General features: G+C 41.8%; 2 protein-coding genes across 4 annotated transcripts in view; one reads left to right on the forward strand and one right to left on the reverse strand.

Moving 5' to 3' along the window:
* The window catches only part of KBTBD12 (kelch repeat and BTB domain containing 12), a 76316-nt gene that overhangs the window by 24889 nt on the left and 33813 nt on the right, over positions 1 to 17614 (reverse strand). For 2 of the 3 annotated variants that reach the window (XM_059161911.1, XM_059161910.1), the window contains exon 6: positions 3601 to 3798. In XM_059161911.1, coding sequence (XP_059017894.1) covers positions 3601 to 3798 — 198 coding nt within the window. Of the gene's footprint in view, positions 1 to 2018; positions 3293 to 3600; positions 3799 to 17614 lie in introns of those variants that run through there. The other variant, XM_059161912.1, reaches the window with a different exon arrangement.
* The window catches only part of MGLL (monoglyceride lipase), a 225868-nt gene continuing 213026 nt past the window's right edge, over positions 4773 to 17614 (forward strand). The window contains exon 1 of the mRNA XM_059161919.1: positions 4773 to 4791. The gene's annotated coding sequence lies outside the window, so the exon portion shown is untranslated. The remainder of the gene's footprint in view (positions 4792 to 17614) is intronic.

Raw genomic sequence — 17614 nt, forward strand, 5'->3', positions numbered from 1 at the left:
CATTTCTTGGCTGAGTTTGTGCCCTCCCTCTTGATGAATAATTCAGCAGGTATAGAAGTGTAGGTGGAAAATAATTTCCCCATAGGATCTTTGAAGGCATTTGCTTCATTTTCTTCTGGATTCCAAGGTCTTGGTTCAGAATTGGAAGCCGTTCTGATTCTTGACATTTTGTATGAAACCTATTCCCCTCTCTCTCTGGAAGTTTTTGGGATCTTTTATTTGTCCCTAAGTGCTTTAGTTTGGGTTGGTTTTCATTCACTGTTTGTATTTCATGTGGTGTATCCTTGTGAACTGGTGACTTCAGTTCTGGGAAAATTTCTTAATTTATTTTACAGATGATTTATTCCTCCCCATGTTCTCTGCTCTTTTTTACTGGAACTCCTTCTTATTCAAACGATGGACACTTTGGACTTGTTTCCTGTCTTACTTTCCATTGAACTGGTTTTCACTCTGCTTTCTGAGAAGTTCCTCCACTCTACCCTCCAAATTTCCTATTGTATATTTAATTTTGCCTATCATACTTTTAATTTCCAAGAACTCTTTGAAATATGCTTTTCCCGTTCATTGACGGCAGTGTTTTCTCTTACGTCTCTGAGGACACTTCTCCTGTTACAATTTCCATTTCCCCCAAGTTGCTCTTTTTTATTTGTTTTGACTTTTTCTCTGATTTACACATTTTCCTCAAACCTCTGAGATCCTCCAGCTGTTTGTTCATCTTTAAGAGTGGGATGTTGTAGAAGCTTTCTCTGTGAGGTTCTCCACGGGGTGATTTGGCTTTCCCTTATCAGGGCTGGCCAAAGACAAGTCTTCCAGTCCCATGCCTGGAGGGTATGGTTGTCCACATTCTGGAAGCCAGGAAGGAAGAAAAGTGGGGATCTCAATATTCTGTGTGCAGCTGTTCACTTACTCTGCCTGCTTCAGTACTGAGCACCCGCCTTCTGCTCCTGGCCTCAGCCTTGGTCTCCATTAGGGTGGAGGCAGGGCTCTGCGTCTCTACTGAGAGTAAGGAGGAGAGTCAGGTCTTCCTTTCCTCTGGCAGCATCACCTTCCTTCCCTCCTCCAGAGGTGCCTGTTGTTGCCAGTCCCTGAGGTTGCCCAGGGTTCTGTGCTACAAATCTGGGGGTTTTGTCTGTATGCTTGCTTTTCCTGTGGCCAGTTCAGGACGGAACTTTCTCAGGTTTGGTTAATTACTACTTATTCCTTGGCCCTCCAGCTTCCAGAATTTGGTTGCTGTTGCCCTCCCTCTTCTTTCCTTTGTCCGACTGGGTTTATTCCTTTCACTGTCATTTTAGTGGGGCTTGGGGAGAAAATAGAGGTGTTCAAACTAGTATTTTAACCAAAACCAAACTATTAAATTTATCACATGTTTATGAATCTGTCTTTCTTGACATGTTGGACATACTGCTGGCATCCCAAATGCTTATAAAAAGTTACATTTCAATCACCTTTTTACTGAATTCACTGAGTAGATTATAAAAGATCAATTTCTTGATTGTGGTTTTCTGACTAAATAAATGGGATGACTAGGTTCGTGTCACACGAGGAGAGAAAATTCAGTGCCTGTTTTTAGATCTGATGCTGAGGTTGCTGGTTCATCACGAGCACGCTATTATACAATTGCTCCATTTTCATAAAACCCCAGTGATGATTCGTTTAGCTTATCCCAGAAAATCCACTGTGTTAGAACCAAATAATTAAAATGGACTTTGAGAGTCATATGGTAAATCCCTTTCCCTCTGGCTGAAAGCATCATTACAGTACCAAGAAAAGAGATTGTCTCTTGGTATGAGTGTAGACAGGTTTGAAAAGCTGGAGGGTATCAATTCTCTAACTTGATATTATACAAGGAAAGATAAGATAAAGATGGAAGACAAAACAGAATTATCTTTCAGGTCCTTAGATGCTAATTGCCACCCATCCCTCTGGATGCCCGGGGGCTACCTTTTGTAATTCTCTGTTTTTCTCTTCTGGTCTGGAGAAAGCCAAAAGCCAGAGGATGGAGAGGAGATTTGTGATTGCAGCTGGAGGAGAGCCCTGGTTGGGTGTGCGGGTCCAGCAGCTGGGATCTCTCTCCTGGCTCCTTGTGTCCTGGCTTGCGCCCAGAGCATGAACCAGGGGAAATCCATCAGATCTCCTTCCTGAGCCAGGTTTCTTGCTACCATGATAGATTCCTTTACATAAGGATGTGATGTTTCATATAAAAGATATTAAAATAGTTTTTAAAAAACCTCTTTGGAAAGTCCTTTGAAGAAAGAGAGGGAAAAGGGAAATGAAAGCTTTTTATTATGGGAATGTTCAAGCATACACAGAAGTAGTGAAATGATGTGCTGATGCATCCATTAGCCAACTTTAACAATTATCGACATTTTACCGATGCCATAAAATCTGCTCTTGCCCCCCTCACTCCATTGACTTTTTTAAAAAAGTATTTGCTGGAGTAGATTAAAGTGAGTTTCAGACAGCATATCCTTGTCACCCATGAATACTTTTAAATGATCTCTAATTGTTCACATTCTTCTTTTTCCTTTTTCCTTTATACAAACCACAATGTCACTATTATCATAACCTAACAATGAACAATTCACTACTATCCTCTAATATTCTAGTCCATGTTAAAATTTTCCAGACTATCTGAAAAATATCTTTTTATGCAAAAATTTGTCCAGATCAAGAGCCAAATAAGTCCCACTCATTGTATTTGGTTCATTTATCTCCTGTCTCTTTTAGTTCTTAATGATAACCTCATTCTTTAACTTCCATATAACGATGTACATTAAAAATGAAGGTGGGCTTATTAAAGACTTGGCCTTGTTGCAATGTCAGCTTTATTTGAATCTGGCACCCTTCCGAAGTTTGAAGTGCTCTCAAGGCATGCTTTTCATGGCTATGTACTGGCCTAGTGCTTCTATTAGCGAGGTTAGAATTGAACAGTTAGTCATTTTAATATAACTGCACTCTGCCTTATTTACTGATGCAACCAATCAAGCTTTGCAGGAAGTTGCTTATTAGCTTTGTGCGTATTTAAAAATGTCCCCGTTACGTTAAAAATGATAAATCCATACTGTATATTGCAAAGATGGTACAATTTGATAGGTGGGAACTAAGTGTGGTAATAAATACATGCATTAGGCATTACTTTAGAAATGCTTTCAAGCAATTTATTTGAAGTGGGAGCAGTGGAGAAGGGAGAAGCACGTCCTCTGAGGGCCGGCTCTCTTGGTCAACAAGGACAGCAATAAAACCCAGCACTTCCGGTCGCGATCCACTTCCACGTGTTCTTCAAGCGTCAGCCCTGCAATGAGGATTTGACTTGCTTTTCCCAACTCTGTTCTTGTACTCAGCTAAGAGTTACTGAGTGTCTGCTCTATGGCAGACGCATTATAAACTAGATCTCATTTCACCCGGAACAGTAGCCTGTGAAGGTAGTAGCCCTCTTTTGCTGATGTGAAAAGCCAAGTTCAGACCTTGGCTCTGAAGGCCGGGCTTTTGCCAGGGCTCACCCTGCTCTCAGGATTATTCTTTGGTGGCCGTGTCAATTAAGGGGAGAGGTTAAAGTCAATGCCGAGGGAGGTTATCAAGCATTTGCAATGGGATCAATACCTGCTCCGTGGAATCCCCCGCAGACATAGAGCTTCCCATCCACGGCTCCTGCATTGGTGGAATTGGTTCGGAGGGAGAGCAGGGGACTTGGCATAGGTGGGCCCTCTCTCCAGAAGTCCCCATCAGGGTTATAGATCTCCACCACATCAAGGCACTTTCGAACCTGGCCTTTGTCTCGACCTACACAGCCAATTCCACCTACAGAGAACAGTACACGGAAATGAGATGACTGAGAACTTCAATTTCCCTGTGACTCACTCCCCCTTCCACCTACAATTTGTATCACACATTACAGGCCTTTGACTTTTCTGTCTTGCCTGGTGCTCCTTCTCAGGTAATTTCTAAGCAATAGTGATGTCTGTTCTGTGCTCCATAGCCAAGTTGAATATCACCTTTTCTTAGAGTGTTCTGTTTGTGCTTATGCATGAAACTGATCCACTGCAGGCTTTATGTTCTACAACATCCAACTCTAGTTCACACCATGAAAAACCCCATTAGGGGTTGTTTCATGTTTGCTTGCCAGGGCAGCTTGACTCTGGACATCTGTCTTTCAGATGATCCTTGCCAGCGATTTCACTGACCTGCCAGTAGGGGGCGTCCTTTCTGTTCCTCATCGATGTAAACCTGTCTCTTCCTCTCCTAAGTTGCGGGGACTTTTCCCCGTTAGGGAAGGGCCATCCTTTGACAAATTTCAGGTTGGCGGTCAAAGAAAGGCTCCAAACCCAAATGCCCGGTGCCTCTTCCATTTTCAGATGATACAGTTCATTGAACAGATACTGGTAGTAAGTGAGAGTGGTGATGGCAGAGGACTTTGGAGGAAGGCTCTTTTATAAAATTTTTATTATTTATTTTTCCCCCCTTTGCTGACGGAGCCCAGCCTGTTTCCTGTGTGGATCCAGGGCGTGAGGCTATCAACTCAGGAAGCTCTTAGCAGCTTTCTCTCTTATCCGACTGGATAAATAATTTAGCCCGTTACCCTGCCAAGTCTGAGCCGCAGCCTTTCCGAGGAGGGGAACACACTGGCCTTGGTTAACTGCACGGCTCTGCGCTTCACGGCCCTCTTCCAGGGTGGCGCTGTGGTAGTTGGAGGTTTCCTAGTCCAGCAAAAAGTGGCATTTCCAGTTTGTGGGGCAAGACAGCTTCGGGAAGAGGACTTCTTCCCAGCAGCTAAACCTGGCCACTTCCCAACAGGTAAGAACGAGATGCTTTAGTTACCTGCTCCCCAAGACCCAGGAGAGATATTGCTAGGCTGGATGATATTACAACTACTTCGGAAGACCTATGAATAAGGGGAAGCGAACAGGTTAAGTGCAAGTCCCTGGGAGCCAGGCTGGGGCACGCGGAGCAACCAGCATCCTGAACATAACTTAGATGTTTCAATGAAGGTCCATTAGAAAAGCTTCCCCAACATCGTGCATATGAAGAATGGGCATTATTCTTTCGGTTTTTGAAATAATTAGAACGCTTGCCGTTTTTGTTTCTCTGTTACTGAGTGTATTTAATTATAACGTTCAGCCCTTCCTCCGCTCTTGGAAACATGTGCCCTTTCTGTTTGGTTGGCAGACAGCACACACGCTCCCCTTGAGGGTGCCATGGCTGGCGGGGTATTGTCTCAGCTTCTGACCATTAACGCCTGAATACGTTCTCCTTCTCACTTGGATGTAATCCCACCATCAAGTACACTTAGAGCATCTCTCTAACAGCAGACTAATGAGCTTAAACTGAAGGTGAATCCTGATTAGATAAATAATCAAATATAGCGTGATCATTATTAATAAGTCAGCAGCAGCACTACAAGAGAAACTCTTTTGATGAGAGAAATCTAGGGTAGGATCAGTACATCTTCAGAATTTCAATGAGATACCTCCATATCTTTAATTTATATGCTACCAGAACCTCTCAGCCTGACTTTTCTGTATTCAAAACAGGCCAATGGATAGAAACTGTCTTTGAGAGTCATGCCCAAATGGACCTTGAACGCCAACTCTGCACCTCAGTGTTTTAGTGGTGGTGGGGGAGGGGAGGGAGAAAATGACAGGACAGTGCCTCCCTCCCCTCGTTTCTGTTTCTACAAAGATGAAGACCCGCTCTTCTTGGGTTTGGCTGCTACAGATTCATCCCTTTCTTTCCTCTTCTTTGCAGGCTCACATGCAAAGCCTGTCAGGGAGCTGGCTGAGGGCAGACGTGAGCCACCGGCCTAGGACTCCCTGTCCTCAGCTCCCTGCCTACAGTGGCCCTGGCTCCTGGCTCTTGCCTGCTGAGCTGCCTTCAGGTGGCGGGCTTACTCTGTTCTTCCCTGGGCTGGATCCAAAAGAGGAAGGGGATTGTGTAATTGGTCTGTCAAGCTCTCAAAGTTGCTTGCATTGCCAAAGAAGCTTTTGAAACAAGCTTTAGTAAATGTCTTTGCTGTCGTAGCCTCCCTTGTGACACAAAAAGCAGGTAAGCTTTTGGGAACTGACAGATCTTGGTTCATATGCTTGTGTCCATTTCCTAACATGGGTCCCTTTGATAGCTCTAAGCCTCAACTTTCTCATCTGTAAATTAAAGATAATAAGATCATGTTCATAAGTTGTGGCAAAGATTAAGTGATTACATAACTGTAACGGGGTAAAAAGCCATTACTCTGGGAGTTTCTTTATTCTCATGTACTGCTTGTGAACAAAGTGTTTGGCACCTAGCAAGCATTCGGTCATGTTAATTCTTTCTCCTGCATGTTCTAGAGTGTTAGGTAAATAAGCCAGTGTTCACCGAAGTGGCTGAAATCTTACATTTGCTTACTCCGAATTTAACTATTTTCTAGGTCTACAGTTGATGGCCTACTGACTGTATGGTGAAATCTCTCTTAAAATTTTCTTCCAAGGTTGGATAGAGACAATCAAAATGTCAAAGGGCTACCATTTAAATAGGCCAAGCGTTCACCTCAACCATTGGCTGGGGAGGAAAGCTCCCTGACAAGATTTAGAGGAATTCATTTGTTGGTGAACATCTGAGAGAGGTAGACTCTGGCAGGTGACATCCTAAATGCCAGGCAAGGATTTTGCAATCCCAGGCCTCCAGGAGGGAAGCTGGCCCACACATCTGAGAGGACAGACTACTTCCTGACTCGCACGTCAAAGGCAATCTATTCACTGCTGATATGATGCCTGTGACCATTTGTTCTCACTGGAGTTGTCTGCTCTCTGAGCTTTTTCTACTCTCATTTTAGAGTTCCCAATGCAGAGCCCAAGACCCTGGAAAACTAAATCTTATACCTTTCTTAGTCTAACCAGGCGTCTCGGGTGTTTTTAGAGGATTGGGTTGAAAGCACACTTATCTGCCATTTACAAAATGCTGGGTGGTGCTGGCCTTGCTTATTTAGTGTGTCTTGGCTCACAGATCATGGGCTGATAGTCCTCATTTATGATAAGGCTTTCCTCTTCACCTGCTAACCCTTTACCGTGCTTTGCCAGTTTTTTTTTTCTCACCAGGTTAAGAAAACAATCAACTCTCTGCATTTGCTTTGCTCTTCAAAACACTACCATGAAAATCAAATTAAAGAGCTGAAAAGGAAGACCAAGTTCCATTTGTTAAAGCTTCATTTTGCTTGATTTTTGAGGGAAAATCAGCTGTTTGAAAGATCTCACGTTTCCACCAGAATAAGAAATACATTTCCCAGTGGAAATGTGGGTAGCGGGATAGTAAATTCTGGCACAGAGCCTGTGGGTGCCAAATAAGCTGCAGTTACAAAATTGCTGTCTCCTCTGATTCTGAATGGCCCCTGGGCTTCACATCTTAATCCGGTACTGGGCGTCAGTGGATTTCACTGTGTGAGTGAAGTCTGGCCCCATCCTGTCAGTTCTTTCAAGCCCTGGACAGATCTTTCCCTTGTTCCTTCCCTGTTCCTCTTCATGAGCTTGTCCTGCAGGCCCTGGCAGGTCTGAAGGCTGAGCCGGTCTAGGGAGAACAAGGGAGAGCCTGGGAACGCTGGGTAGCAGCAAGTGTACCTAGTGACGTAGAGATGTCACAGCAGGTCAGAGGTGACAAGGCACAGCCTCAGATAAGTAGCACCACTATCCAGCTTGGTTCAGCACCCTCTGTATCTCAGCCATCGCCCAGTTCTGTTGGTTGCGCCTCAATGAGGTCTCCTGTCTGTCCCTTCCTTGAAAGATGCGCAAGCTTTCATGACCCAGACACGGCCTGGAGCCTCACCTTTCCTCCAGCGCACTCCACCGCCTTGAGCTGTGGGCACGGTGGGCTGCGTGCTGTTCCCCAAACAGGTTACAACTGTATAGCTCTTGGCTTTTGCTTGGCCTGGTCTTTGCCTAAAATGACCTCTTCTCTGCCTCCCCCACTTCATAACCCCCTACTTCTCTTTTAAGGCTCAGTTCAATAGTCACCACTAAGAAATCCTTCATGTCCAGGGGACCTGGCTGGCTCAGTCCATACAGCATGTGACTCTTGATCTCCGGGTTGTGAGTTAGAGCCCCAAGCTGGGTGTAGAGATTACTTAAAAATAAAAAATAAAAATAAAAATAAAGAAGACTTTCATGTCTCTCTACACAAAATTGTTCATTCCTTTCTTGGCTCCCACTATCTTTCGAACAGAAATCAGATTCTTATAAGATATATTGTTCTTTATTTAGGTTTGTCTTGCTATTAGTTTAGATTATAAGTCACATGAGGGCAGAATCATGTCTAATTTACATCTGTATTCTCAACACTTTTTAGAGATAGTTAAGAAATAAAAATTTAACTAAATGTATAAAAGGATCAGCTCCTCACCCTCACCCGAGGTATCTTATCTTCTTATAATTTTTTCTTGTCAAAACAAAAAGCAATGACTTTCTTCCCAGAATGGGACAAGCCCTGAGTCCAGAGAGCTGAAAACTCACTTCCAGTCAGTTTAGAAAGGTCATCTTCTTCAGGATCTAGGACTCTAGGTCCAGTCTGTTGTTGGGGTTGTCTCTACCCCCAGGTTGGCCTGCCTAAAGAATCAGTCACTTCTCTTAACCCGGGGTGGACCTAATCTGACAGGACAGGAAGTGGCCTTGTGAGAACTAGTCACCGGATACAGTGCACAGCTGAAAAATGTGGATACACAGGATATGAATCCTTCTCTGAGCCACTAAGTATAATGTCTTCTTTGTAAGGGATCTTAATAATATTTACTATTAATCTTTGGCATATTTATCTCATGTGTAAACAAAATGATTTGCAGGAAGTCATCATTTTGTGCTCATTTCCATATTTGCCCAAGGACTAATAGATAAAGAGAGTGATAAAAAAAATGATCACATCTATGAATTAGGATAAACTAGTTGAGGAAGGTAATACATTCTACTCCTTTATGATGTTTTAAAACATATATTATGTTATCTCTGGCTTAGTGAGTTGAAGATACCAGATGTAATTAAAGATTTTCTTAAGGATTCAGGAGTAACCATATGACCTGTTGTCATTAATATGCCATATATATGGACTAGTTGACTCTATACCTCAGGCTTCATGAGAACAGACCTAAGATTTACTTTCTTGAACAAATCCTTGCCATTGGTGTGGCTTTTAGCAATTTATCTCTTCTCATAGAAAAAAGCATAGAATGTATAGTTGCACAATCCTTTTGCTACGAACACTATGCTTTTCTGCAAACATATGCAACTACATCAGTGGCCAAGACAACCCTCTCCAAAGACACTTCTCATTCATTTTCAGCACTTTTTCATCAGCAGCTTTCTCGTTGTAGGAGCTTCCAACTTTGACTTCAGGATAAGGAACACTTTAAACTTCTAATTAATTTTAAGCAGTGTATGTTTTAAATATCCCCCTTGTGTTTGTCCTAGATATCAGAAAATAACACGTTTAAGATTCTTTTGTCCTTAAGACACAGTCTACCGGGAAACCAGAGGCAAATATGAAACCATAAATGATAAAGCACTATAATTATACATGGATTGAATAAAGCAGAATTTCTAACTAACGGTCATAATGAAATGTGGGACTGTCAACTCTCTGTGAACTTTTAGGGTATCAGTGATAAAAATTCCTAATAGCTAAATTGCAATTTGGGAGCCACAGGCCAACTTCGGTCTCTTAGAGACTTATTTCGGGATTCCCTGCTGAGAGTGCCAGATAATCAAGGTTAAAATCCTTCAGATGGGGGCGACTGGGTGGCTTAGTTAGTTAAGGGTCTGACTCTTGACTTCGGCTCAGGTCATGATGTCAGGGTCATGAGATTGAGCCCTGCATTGAGCTCTGTGCTCAGCGGGGAGTCTGTTTGAGATTCTCTCCCTTTCTGCGGCCTTTCCTCCTGCTGAGTCTCCCTCTCTCTCTTTCAAATACACAAATAAATCTTTTTAAGAATCCTTCATTGATTAACTGGAAACACATTTCGTGGACATCCACAACAAAAAGATGATGAGTTCACTCCAGTTCAAAGTCCCCTCAGCTGATGAATCTCTAAATCCCAGCCTTTTCTCAGAGAAAGATGACACAAAGAATAGCTTGTCTGACGTCTTTGGCCATTGTAAAAACATAGTGCCCCCCTTTTTTTCTTTTCTTTCTCTCTTTCTTCTTCTTCTTCTTCTTCTTTTTTTTTTTTGGTCCTGCATGAACTTAAGAAATGTCTATCTAAGACCAGAACATTTCTGGGATTTGATCAGACCATACCCAACAGCCTGCTCTGATAACTTATGAATGCCAGAATACTTTAAAAAAAAAAAGATTTTATTTATTTATTTGACAGAAAGAGTGAGCATGAGAGAGAGCATGCACAGCAGGGAGGCAGAAGCAGGCTCCCTGCTGAGCAGAGAGCTAGATGCAGGGCTCGATCCCAAGACCCTGAGACCATGACCTGAGCAGAAGGCAGATGGCCCCCAATGCCAGGATACTTTGACCAAATGAGCTTGCCATCCTCCTAGGGTATCTGACTACACTCTGCCCAGGGGAAGGGAGTTTGACTTGTTCATCTCTGCATCTCTTCTACAAACTGGCCCTGGGGCTGGTTTAGGCCGTAAGTGCTTAGTAAATATTCTGGGCGTGTGATCCCTCCACCTCTTCACTGTTCTCACCCTTATTTGTATTTCTCCAAATGTAGTGTCCTATGATTATTCATGCCAGAACTGCCTGGATGCTTCCTACCATTCAGATTCCTAAGTCCCACTCCAAACCTCCTAGCTCAGAGTATGCCGAGTGTGAGGGTCAGGGAGCTGCCATTTTAACAAACTGAGGTAATTTGAGAAATACTTACGTTAACTTTTAAAAAAGTGCTAAGAGAGTTTTATCCAAAGAAAGATAAAGGCAAAAGTTTACCATAATGAAACTTAACTTCTTTGATCTCATACAATCATTCAACTCTAGAGAGATCTTTGAAGTGCATTTACTCTAGTGAGTGGAACCTTCAGAGTGACTTTCCCTGTGCCACCTGCAGTGGCTCTCCAGCTGGGAGGCAGACGGCAGTGTGACCCTTTCAGTAAGCTAGTGAGGCCTAGAGTGGTCTCCTGGAGAAAGTGACACCAGTGGTTTGGGGTATCAGCTGTGCAGGAAGACTTTTGTTGGCTAGCTCCCCAGACAGGGAAAGGAAAAGTTCAACTTTAAAAAATAACCCACAATGCCTGTAACTCTGATGATCTTTGTGGCTTTTTAGGGAGTGGAAGAACAGGACAAACTGTAGAGATGAGAGAAGTCAGTGCGGTAAACCAGTATTGACCAAGCTCCTATCACAGAAGCCAGGCCCTGGGCTGGCTCTTGGAAGGGATGTGGACACGGAAGATGCAAGATCTCTTCCCGTAAGCCGTCTGACTGTAGTGTGAGGAGGGCGATGACCAACCCAGAGCCGCTTGTGCAGGGAACCAGCGCAATTAACCCTCACTTAGTGCTCCCACAACCACCAAGGGCGTTTTTTGCCAGACGTTGAAGGATGTGTAGGAGTTAGTGAAATGGAGGTGGAGGCATTAAAAACAGAGGCGGGAGAATAGCATAGGCACAGAGTGGAGGTGTGTTCAGGGAATGACTGTCAGTTCCCGTGGCTGGAATTTAGGTCTTGTGGGGTTGGGAGGGAAGAGGCTGGAGGAGATGAGGCTGAATAAACAGGTTGCGGCCAGTTTGGGACATGTCTGAACATTTCCTCAAATAGATGCTGGTGCTCACTTTCTGTATTGGATTTTCCTGATCCACCAAGCTGAAGCACCTTCTGAATACAATTTGGCTTTTTAAGAACACTTGCCAGAAATCCATATTTATGAGTATCCATTGTCATTTCAGAAGCAAGTGTAATTAATTCAAAAGTAGGAGATCTAAAATGCTTGCTAGTTTATTTCACAATGGCTTTCTTTTTTTTTTAAAAGAAACCCCCGGTACCATATTTAAAATCAATTTTTTGTAATACAGACACTCAACAAGAGCTCATGGCTAGGGTTTCATGGGGTGGAGCCCAGAGGTTTTTTATTTCTTATTTTATTTTTTATTTTATTTTTCAGAAGTTTTGGTATTTCTCAGAAGTTTACCAATAGGAGTCTGCATTTAATCATCTCCTACATTATTACTTTTAAAAATATAATTTTAAACCTTGAAAACAAGGAGTTAACATTTTCTCACAGTAATAGGATATATTACCCTAAATTTTTTAGGCTGCCTGTTTAAAGGACATTTTTTGGAAGACTAGGATATATATGAGTTAAAGTAGCTTAAATGTCTCTTATAATAAGCCTTCATAGTACACATGACAAAAGATTGTTCTTAAAAACCCACGGCCCACTCCCTTCAGCGCATTCCAGTGAAAATGGCTGCACTCCTGAGAAAGTCCTCAGAAAAAAAGCCAAAATGAAAATCAGTCAGTTTTAAATCCCTGGGTTTTCAATAGGGTGTCATTAACTCATAAGGCTTATATAAACTCTTGGAAATTATTGTAGACTCTCCAGGAAGTTATGCAACAGAAGGGCCAGCTATAATGTGCAAAACTGATAAAATACACATGTGACAAAGTGAACAGTGGAGTCACTTACCCAAACAATCTGTATTTTTATGTTAAGAAGGCAACTGAGAGATTTCCAGGAAAAACTATCCAGTATCTGACAAATAAGCCTCTTGGCTAGATTGCCATAATCCCAGGAGCTGTTTTCAACTAAGTTCAAGTTGTTTTGTGTGGCAAGACACTTTTCAAAGACATTTCTGTAGAAACTTAAGACATGTTAACTGAAGCCAATATTCAAACATCTCGAGAACTCCCATCAAACCTCTAGGTTAGCCATGGCCACGGTGTCCGGTGGTTCAAACAGAAAGAATACATTCCAGACAATATTTTCCAAGAGTCCCTCATGTGCAAACGTGCACCTGCTCTACACAGAAAAGCCGTCTGTGTGAACGAGTAGGATGTCGTTGGTGCATATTTATAATGGGAGGGAATGAAAACAGTGGATCGGCTGAACATTTTCGAAGAGCTTTAGAAAGAGGGTAGAACTGGACACACAGCCACTGGGGATCTTAAATTGAGTTTATCCCCACTTTTCCCCCCCACTCCCACCCTGCCCCAGAAGTATTTACTTGATGGGGCATCCTTAGACGGAGGAGACCATCAGAACAAGATTTTGTTATAACCACTGTCCTGTTCTCCTTTGTGTAATTTTAGTCTTTACTCCTTTGATCATATTTTTTTTTTCCCTTTACTGGTGTACCAAGGGCTGATGACCATCCTAACTTTTAAATTTGCCTCTCTAAGTGATTGCCTATGCAGCTAGTATGCTATGAAGATATGTCAAGCTGATGTTACCAATAATGATGCAACACAAACCTGAAAAAGATGTCCCTGTGCCCAGAGAGGGGGATAACAATTTTCTCGAGATTGTTTAAAAAAAAAAAAAAAAGAACAACCCACAAAATATACACACAGGTCCCTCCAAATGGTGTCATTTAGACCAAGTTCTCACACTGGTGCTTACGCCATAACCTCATTGCAGTTTCAACCTCCCCCGGAAATGTGGCCTTAACTGGTCAGGCGGGAATTTTTTAGTCCCTGCCCTGAGTCTGCCCTTGGGTCCTCTCCAGCCCCCCTAGGAAAGATGAGATCATCTGCACAATCAGACACCTTGCTTTTCCCCCTAGAAAGCAGCCTTGCCTAAAACAAGCCTCTCCTTTTTGCTAATAACTTTCTTGTCCCTACCTTCTGTCTGTAACAACCTCCCATTATGTACCAATCCTCAGAGTGCCTCTCCACTTGCTAGATGGGGTGCTGCCCCATCACGAATTGTTGAATAAAGCCAATTACATCTTCAGTTTTATTTGGGTGAATTTTGTTATTTAACAGGATGTAATAGTGACTGTTTATCATGAGCTCTAGAGACAAAATACCTCCGGCTCCAGTAAAGCCAATCACATTTCCATTGCAATGTTCAGGTTCTTTCTTTCTGGGTGGGAGTCAGGCTCTTTGCCAATCCAGGACCAGGACCAATTAATTGTTCTATCAGTCTGTTAGGTGAGGTGTATGACCCTCCAATACCCTCTGGCAGGCTGTGTTTTCTTATAAAGAGTCTGAAGGGATAAAACCCTTCCCACGCTGATGGGACAGATTCCTAAGGATAACAATCCCATCCCCAGGTGCTGCTCAACTCCGGTGATCCTTGAAAATTTCTCCCTCGCTTTGGCGAATATAGAAAATAGTAAACAAACTATTGTTTACTATTAAAACTCCTTTGCTCAAATAGCTATGGAAATTAGCATAACCTTTGGTTTTCTATTGCTAACCCAGAAGAGTCTGTGCTATTGCTGACACTTCATTTTGTACCTCAATTACCACAGAGGTGGTAGAACAACTTCTATCCATGCAAAAAGAAGAGGCAAACTCTTAAGGAAGACTTAGGGAATTGCTGGGCCTTGTTTTGATGATGCGACCTGGAATAGTTGAGATCGTGCCATGAGAATGTCCTCCACTCCCTTCTTGTATTACTTTGTTATACTTATATAGCATACAGCTTGATTTATTTTTCCAGAGTCTTAAGTCTACAGTGCCATGTAGACCATGTAGGCACTGTCCTAACAAATGTTTCAACAACTGATTTGAAGACAAAAACAGGATGAATTCATGCCAAGCGACAAGCAAATTAAAAATCAGACCCACTAGTAAAACCTTGTCTTCAAAAAGGATCAACAATAGTGGAGAGCATCTGGACAGTCCCAATAGTGTCTCCTGCTGCTTAGGGTAGTAAAAGACTAGAAAGGGGGAGAATAAGAATATATCAAATTTCCACACTCCTAGCAAAAGCCTACCTGTTCTGTGGCTAGAGTAACCAATCAGTATCAGAAGTGATTTTCAGCCTGATTAATCAATCAGTGACAACATGCTTCAGTTAAGCTACTTCTAGAACCAGTCAGTTATGGGGAGCTGCAGACTCTGAGTCAGCTGACCCGCTCACTGACTCCTCAGCTACGACTGGCAGGACCCATCCCTGTCTCTATAATGAACACCAACCAGACTTCTAACGCTGACAGCAACCCACTCCCACCTGTGTAACAAAGACAATCCAAAATAAACTCCTGCCCACAACCCTGAGATAGTAGTCAGCTCTGTTCAGTCGCGGGATCTCTGACCAGTTAGCCATTCCTACACATAAGGAAGGAATACGCTCCACTTTTTTTTTTTTAATTCCAGATACTAAGTGCTGGTCTCATCCTTGAATAGTGATCAATAATTGACACTTAATTGAGAAACAGACTAATTTATGATGCACTCAGATATTAAAGCATGAAAGTAACTCAAGCTCACCTTCCTCTACCAAGCTTTGACTTATGTTGTCCCTGGTGCCAAGCATCTTTCTCCTTTTCCTTCTGCTGACTAAGTCCTACCTATAGAGTGAGTGACTATTACCCTCCATATGTCCCCACGGGTGTACTTAACTGTATGCACAACTGATTTGACTGTATCTTCTTCTGGTCCACCAGGTCCTTCTGGACATATAGTGTGATTTCATTTCTAGATGCTCAGCACCCAGCCCAGAGTCTGACATATCATATGCCCAACAGGTATTTGTTGAAAAACTCGAATTACAATATGATAAGAAAATACAGTATCTCTCCAATGGAAATTATTAGTCTATCTGATGTCAATATTATGCAATTGAATCTTGCCTATTATTTAAAAAGGCTTACCTTCCACTGAATTATTTCTCCCCTTAATTCAGAAAGGCCAAATTTTGCTCGTTTTCATTCATCTAGTTCCTAAGAACTGTTTTCATTCCTAAGTCTCTTGATGTTGCTTCTTTCCCATTAGCCCAGGCTCTTTCTACCTCCTTCTTCCCACTTCCCTCACTATACAAATTATGGGTTTCTATACCATATTTTCTTTCCTTACTAAGTGTGTATCCCCCTCCCCTTTACACGTTTTTAGCTCAATGACATGTTTTATAATTTTAATTTTTAAAAAATTTTATTGTAGTAAGAACGTTTAACATGTGATCTATTCTCTTAACACATTTAAGAATGTGCAATACAGTATTGTTGACTCTAGATACAATGTTGTACAGTAGCTCTCTGATTGTATCCATCTTGCTTAACTAAGACTTTATGCCCATTGATTAATAACCCTCATTTTCTCCTTCCCCAGACCCTGGCAACACCATTCTACTCTTTGATTCTGTGAATTTTACTATTAACTATACCTCAGATAAGTGAAATCATGCAGTTTTTGTCTTTCTGTGACTGGCTTATTTCACTTAGCCTAATATCCTCAAGGTTCATCCATATTTTTGCATATTACAGAATTTTCTTCTTTTTTAAGGTTGAATAATAGTCCATTGCATGTACATGCTACATTTTATTTGTTCATCTGTCAATGAACCCTTAGGTTGTTTCCAACCCTTGGCTATTGTGAATAGTGCTTCAACAAACATGAGAGTGCTAATATCTCTTTGAGATCCTAATTTCAAATATTTGGATGAATATCCATATTTGGATAAAATCCCAGAATAAGTTCTGGGATTGCTGGATCATATGGTATTTTTTAATTTTTTATTTAAATTAATTAAATTAATTTCCTTTATTTTTATTTTTGAATTTCTTTTAATTTATTTTTAATTTTTGGGGGAACCTCCATACTATTTTCCATAGTGACTACACTATTTTGGATTATTACTAATAGCAAGTAAGGGTTCCAATTACTTCACATCCTGGCCAACACTTATTCACATGCAAAAAATTGAAATTGAACCCTTACCTCACACCATACACAAAAACCAACTTAAAATGGATTAAGGACTTAAGTATAAGACATGAAACTATAAAACTCTTAGACGAATACTTAGGAGAAGAACTTAGCGACATTGGTTTTACAGTGGTTTCATGGATATGACACCAAAAGCACAGGCAACAAAAACAAAAATAAACAAATGGGACTACATCAAACTATTGAGTTTCTGCACAACAAAGGAAATAATTAGCAGGGTGAAAAGGCATCCTGAAATGGGAGGAAATATTTGCATACCATGTATCTGGTAAGGGGTTTGTAATTTTAATTTTTATACATATTGCCAATATTATTATAAGTTCAGATAACAATAAACAAAATTTAAAAACTACAGAAGTAACAGAAATCACATTATATTCTTACCCATACCCTATGGGTCAAACTATAAAGCCAATCCTTAAACTGGAAAGAAAGCAAGCATAGATAATAAAACTTGCATTTTACCCAAGCCATAATTTAGCTAATGCCCTGGCAAACCATTACAAAAGTTATTAGAGTCAGAGGGCGAAATTAGCTAAATTGGATTTTTTTTTAAGACCTTATTTATTTATTTGGAAGAGAACACAAGTAGGCACAGAGGCAGGCAGAGAGAGAGAGAGAGAGAAGCAGGCTCTGCACTGAGCAGAGAGCCCGATGCGGGGCTTGATCCCAGGGTCCTGGGATCATGACCTGGGCCGAAGGCAGAGGCTTTAACCCGCTGAGCCACCCAGGAGCCCCCTAAATTTGATTTTTTAGCTCCTTTCCTTTCTCTGCCTCACCATCCAGCTTGCACATCCAACTGCATAGCAAATAAAATTCAGGTACTGG

Source organism: Mustela lutreola, chromosome 2, assembly GCF_030435805.1.
Source record: "Mustela lutreola isolate mMusLut2 chromosome 2, mMusLut2.pri, whole genome shotgun sequence".
Classification (NCBI taxonomy): Eukaryota; Metazoa; Chordata; class Mammalia; order Carnivora; family Mustelidae; genus Mustela; species Mustela lutreola.